The sequence below is a fragment of the Pteropus vampyrus genome, unplaced genomic scaffold (genome assembly GCF_000151845.1).
Source record: "Pteropus vampyrus isolate Shadow unplaced genomic scaffold, Pvam_2.0 Scaffold48, whole genome shotgun sequence".
NCBI lineage: Eukaryota > Metazoa > Chordata > Mammalia > Chiroptera > Pteropodidae > Pteropus > Pteropus vampyrus.
In genome coordinates this window covers 1263528-1269909 of record NW_011888829.1, presented here as the reverse complement: position 1 = coordinate 1269909, position 6382 = coordinate 1263528, and the positions used below count along the sequence as shown (strand labels likewise).

The following is a 6382-nucleotide window of genomic DNA, read 5'->3' as shown; positions in this document are numbered from 1 at the left end:
CCTGTGTCGTCACAACCTGTTACTGGGAGAATTAAGCACATCCTGTGTGACCGCACTGGAAAAGGACCCTTGGAAGCTTGTGCCTGGCTTCCGCCACTCCTCACCCTATGGGCCTTTCCCTTTGCTGATTTTGTTCTGCATCTTCTCACTGTAATCAACCAGAGCTTTGAGTATGACTATATGCTAAGTCCTGTCAGTCCTCCTAGTGAATCTCAAACCAAGGGGTATGGTCTTGGGGTCCCCCAAACCAGTCACCTAAAAAACAAAGACAGCCTCAGGCAGCAGAGCCAGACATTTAGTGCCTAAACCAAATCCTATGGTTTTGGGTATCGGTCAGACTGTACCTGAAATACCACAGTTAGTGCTCAGGGTCACTAAGTTAGAGCTGAAGATAGGGGTGCTTTCCTAAAAAAGAGAAACTGAGGGAGACAGCTTTTCATCAAATACTCAACAGGCTGTCATGCAGCAGGAACAGACTTGGTATACGTGGCTCAAAACTAAACAGCAGAACACTTTTACCTCAAAAGAAGAAAGAACTTCCTAATAAGAGCTGAAAAAAAATGTAATTGTCCACGTCAGAAAACAGGGAGTTTCTTTTCTCTACAAGTATTAAAACAGAAGCTGAGTGGGCATCTGTCAGTAACCACAGAGAAAGATTCTAAACTGGCTAAGAGGTTAGGATGTTTGACCTCTCTGAGGCCGCTCCACCTTGCGGGTTTGTGACCAGTCAGTTAATGATCATTCAGACGCACCTGCAGTGCACACAGCACTAGTCAAGCCTCAGTCAGAAATCTGGCCATCCATTCTTATTTTTCCTTATAAAAGTTCCTGATAACTTAAATTTGAGAAAAATTGTCCAGAAACATCTCCACTAGAATGTCAGCTCCATGAGGACAAGGTGTTTTTGTAAATCCTCTAGTATTGTTTTTTTTTTTTGTATACTCAGTGCCTAGAACAGAACGTCAGACAGACACTCAGTGAGCACTTGACTGAATAACTTATTTCCCTTTTGGTAGCACAGTCATATAAACTTCAAATCTCTGTCAACTTTAAATTGTTCCAAATCAGGGAAGTAATTTTTAAGAAATAAAACATGCTACTAAGAATATCAATATATAGCAATAACTCCACATAAGGAGAACTTAAACGATGCGGTAAAGACTGAGTGGAGAGGCTCTGTACACTGAGATGGGGTATCATATAGAATATCATCTCAGTCCCAATCATCAATGGATTTACTCGACTGCTAATGAATGCGAGGAACGGGGATGTATGCTCTCTGACTGCAAGCCACTTAAGCAAGATACAAATGAAACAGAAAGTAGGGAAAGACTGAGACATTAAACTATATAATATAAAGCACACACAGTTCAGAAAGAAAAAAAAGAAACAGAAGTGGGGGAAAACTCCGTAGAAAAAGTGGCATTTTATGTTGGCACAATTTAGATGGGTGGAAAGAAGGTGAAAGAGCATACGAAAGAATAAGAGCAAAATTTCAAAGGCAGAAATGAGCAGGGTACCTAAAAAACTCAATGAAAAAAATAGCCTCGCCAGAACTGCGTGATTTCAAAACAGGGAGAAATAAGCTGGTTGGAATGGTACTGAATCAGGGCAAACTAAGAAATTAGGCAGCAGAGTTTGCATTTTATGCCTTTGGCAACAGTAAGCCACTTCAGAGTCCTAAGCACATGAATGAAACAAAACAAAAGAACTTAAGAATTTAGAGGTGAGCACAGTTCCCTTCTTAAATCCATTCCAGCACTTTATTCTTACCTCTGCAGGTTCAACTGATTTATTAAAAGCACTCGGGGTCCACTGCTTAGAGATACTGACTTTGACATTGCTAAATGTTTTTCTTGATGCATGGAGCAACGAATAACTGAAAAAGAGAAGAAATAGAGATGAATGAATAGTAAAGAAAATGGCATTTAATAAAATCACAGAAATGTTCCCATTTGTTTTATTCAATTTATAATTCTTTAAAAAAAAAAAAAAAGGAACACTGCTTCATAAGGACTGCCAACTCTAACAGTCTCTGCTAAAGGAAAAGGAAAAACTAGTCTTCTTCAATATGAGCTCGCATGTTCACTTATAACTTATCCCTGGACCTATAGGATGGGAGATGGGACTGATCTCAACCCATGTAAATCATGTAAAGAATTTTAAGTCTTTAGCAATCATTGGCTACTCATTGTGCTAGCCATTCCGTAGCTTCTTCCTTAGATCCTGTCTTCTCATATGGATGCCTCCCCCAACCCTTCACAAATGGCTATCCCCTAAACCAAGCATCCAAAATTATCTATCTTATATAATTAGCCATTTTCCTAGTTTCTGCCAAAAAAAACCCAAAACCATCATCATCATCATTTGTGGTGCCTTCAGTAAAGATTAATAAACAAAATCTACTCGGAAGAAATAATCAAAAGAGTTGAGTCACAGGGTTATGAATAACATGCCCTTAATACCAAAAAGCCTGGTTTTTGTCACCTACGACCACTAAAGCAAGCCACTGAGGGCCGGCCATAGAATCGCAAACAGGAATGGTTCTTAAGCCATGCTGACTGGTCAGGGACGTCATACGAGTTACCAGGGTTCCCCACAATTGTCTCATACCATTTTTACTGCTCAAGGAGGCATGGGGCATTCCCCAAATACACACATCCTTTGCTCTCAAGCTCCTAGTTTTAACACATAAAGGACTTTATATTATATCAGGCTTTCTCGACCATGGCACTAAAGACATTTTGGGCCCCCAAAATTCTCTATTGTGGGGGCTTGTCTTGTGCATTGTAGGATGTTTGGCAGCATCCTTGGTTTCTACCCACTAGATGCAACCAGCACCCAGCAAGACAAATAAAAATGTCTCCAGGTATTGCCAAATAAAGGCAAAAGAGCCCCCAAGAACTACTGTATTAGAGCTCTCAAAAGGAACAACAGAGGTACAACTAGTCTACCACATAAGCCCATGCCACTCACTGCACTAAGCTCTGGCCATGCAATAAATGTCTCCCTCAAAGGGGAAAAAACAACGACACTGTAGCAATCCACTCACCTGAAGAAGGTGAGCAAGAACACGACAACATGATGATGGCTGAATCGGGAGAGAAGAGCTCTTCTTTGAAAAATATCTGGCCAGGCCATGTTCTTCCTGCCCTGCCTTCTCACCCTGAACCTTAAGGTTTGGATAGTGAATGATTTACATCATTTCTTCTCTCTGGAAAGACAAAACACATTATTAACATTACTCGAAATAAGCAGATTATCCAAAACCTGAATTATTTAGACTTATGACCAGTCAGCATATAACCAGATGTTGAAAAAAATCACATGGGCTAGCTGACACCAGAAAACCAGATGGAAAGTTATGTTTTATAGTGATAAGATAGTCCTTTCGGCAAAAAAAGAAATCTTTACAAAAGATTACATGCTAACAGAAAGAACTCATACAAAATGATAAGAAAACCACTAATTCTAACAGAAAAATGAGGACAAGAAACGAATAGACGACTTAGAAGAAATGAATAGACAACTTAGAAGAAATGAAATGGCTAATTAAACTTATCAAATAAAAGTTCCCATCTCACTAGTAATATAAAAAATGCTAATGAAGGATGTGGTTCCATAGTGTGTCGGTTAGCGTGTCTGCTTTACACGCAGAAGTTTCATGCCTCAGTGGAGCCACAGCCCACGGTCTACGGCCATGTGCCACCCTGAACAAGCCCGATGTCTGATCTCGGAAGCTAAGCGGGTCAGGCCTGGTTAGTACTTGGATGGGAGACCACCTAGGAAGACCAGGTGCTGTAGGCATAAATAATAATAAATAATATGTAAATAAATAAATAATGCTAATTAAGACAAGAAAATGTTTGCATAGTTAAGAAAGACTGCAGTGAATGCAGCTCAAGGTGTAATGACTTCTGAACTCTCTCGGTAAGCTGATGGAAGTGAAAATTAGTATGGTACTACAGGAAGACAGTCCAGCCATGTTCAAGAGCCTTCGACACAAAAATTCAATTTCCAGAGATCTATTCCTAAAGAAATACAAGATGGAGTCAGGTCAAATAAACAAACGTCGTTTTCGCAAAGCGTCAAAGGAGCGTTTTTATTTTAAAGAAATGAACTTTGTGTCAGTCATGAGGGAACAGGGGAAAGAGGCAGGGCCATTCCTATGCCATCTCTCTGCACTACTTCCTCTCACCTTTCCTTGGTCCTCTCTGAAAACTGACCCATGTCCGATAGCCAAGAATAATTAAGCATAAAGTAGCATCTGAACTTAATGTCTCTAGCTATGAGTCTGCAGTAACAACCTAAATATGCAGTAAGAGGGAAATTATTATATAAATTATGGTATATCCACATGGTCTAATATTCCATAATCATTTGACATGATAAATTAAGACTTTAATTACATGAGAAAATATGATGGGAAAAAAGTAGGATATGACTTAGAATATGATCGACTCAACTTTATGTTTACATAATATTTACAAATAAACAGGAAATATATTAGTTCTCTCTGGGTAGTGGGATTATGGGTAATTTTCATTTTCTATATACTTTCCTAAAAATTCTACAATAAATAAGTATATTACTTTTATAATCAAAGGGGAAAATATCCACAGCGCTGGAAAAGTACTGTAATTTAATCTCTATGTCGGAAAAAAATAAATTGACAAAATAACATGTCTAATAAATACACTATAATAGAGCTCCCAACACTAAAATAAGTGAATCGCAGGCCTCTGCTTTCCAGGCTGTGTTCCTTGTAACTGCTGTCCAACTCCTGTTTTCACTAACCACGGCTTGGTAGATGTACCCAAATCTCAAATGCTGAGAAACCCACCAAAAGGCCATCCTTGATAAACATTATAGCTGTTTCACTTACTGACTATGAGCCCTTGGTCGAGGTAATCTCTGTGAATCACAGATGACCATCTGTAAAATGGCCTGTCTCTTCTGGGAGTTATGAGAGTAAAATAAACAATGTATGTAAGGTATTAAGAGAATTATTTTAGCCACTGGTCTGCCTGGGATTAATCCCACATCACCAGAATGCAGCTAATTTCACTTAATCATTCTCTCTGAAAACACTGACAAAATTATGAACCAAGTAAGACTCGCTCACAAAAATGTAATAAACTTTCTGTCTGTAATTCCAGGAAGTTACAAAACAGAGAGCTATTAGTGTTACTGAAATTTACCTCCATCCCCAAAATTAAACATGAAACGCAAGCGGAACGATTGGAAGCGTTATTCATTCCTTATAAAGCTCTTTGTTTGTTTGAGAATTTTTATAAGAGTTTATTGGAGCCAAACTGATGACATATGCCAGGAAGCAAGATCTCAAATGCTCCCTAAAGTGTAGCTCTTTGAATTGAACACATCACATCTCAAAACACTGCACTGAGTTCTTCAGGAAAGATTATGGGGTATGAAATTCAATAATTTATCAGGTAAAATAATAATTCCAAAAATGTACACCCCAACAGGTTGGGATTACATTGCTTCGGCAATAGTAGTTGTGTATTTCAGGGCTGTATAGTTACATTAATAGCTTTAAATGACTAACAAGCTGTTTTTGAGACTGTCTGGATTTAGTTTCTAAAGAAAACAACTTTTCCTTAGCTACAGTGACTGGAGAAAAGGCTTAATAAGTACGTCAGGAAAATAGTTTTAAACATTCGCCTGCTATTGGCAGAATGGCATTTAAAACGAATCCTATTATAACATCTGGTCCTATGTAATTGTAATAATTAATAATAATAATACCTTGCACTTCTATCCCCTACATCATAGAAGTGATTTCTAATCATCGGTGCACCCTGAGGCCCGGGGGAGCACATAGAGTTTTTGCCAAGTCTGAATCCATCAAGCACATCCTACTTTCCAAAGACCATTTTCTTTCCTGCTCTCAACAGAGACTGAACAATCGTCTCTATTTTTCAAGTGTGTATAAATGCTGTTATAATTAAAACCAAATTATAATTAAAATTAAATTATAATTAAAACCAAAATTCACTTAAGTGTTTCTAAATTCACAGTAGCTTGGCATTTAGTATTTTCTCAATCAACGGATACTTAACATACAACTGTCACGTGAAAATAAGAATGATCTTTAAAAAAAAAAAAAAACCTTATTGAAAATAAGATCCTTGCCATCGAAGAGGATCCAGAACCACTGAGCCACGTTCTACTTTCCAAAGCAAGTTCACAATCACTAAGTCATCTGATTAGTGATGAAGCTTGTTTTGGGTCCTAGAAGATCGTGCATACAAGGTATTTTCCAGGATGGAGCACTCCATACTGTGCAATCAAAGCTGGATAAAAGACAGCTCCACATGTAACATGTCTAGACAGAAGGCAACCTTCCCCTATCAACACT

The 6382-nt window shown here is 38.3% G+C and overlaps 1 protein-coding gene across 4 annotated transcripts in view; it reads right to left on the bottom strand.

The window, feature by feature from the left end:
* SLC37A3 (solute carrier family 37 member 3) overlaps positions 1 to 6382 on the bottom strand; it is a 39392-nt gene that overhangs the window by 29507 nt on the left and 3503 nt on the right. For all 4 annotated transcript variants that reach the window (XM_011359485.2, XM_023530280.1, XM_023530279.1 and 1 more), the window contains exons 2-3: positions 3053 to 3214; positions 1774 to 1879 (exon numbers count right to left, since the gene is read on the bottom strand). In XM_011359485.2, the coding sequence (XP_011357787.1) occupies positions 1774 to 1879; positions 3053 to 3141 (195 nt within the window). In that variant the 5' untranslated portion in view covers positions 3142 to 3214. The remainder of the gene's footprint in view (positions 1 to 1773; positions 1880 to 3052; positions 3215 to 6382) is intronic.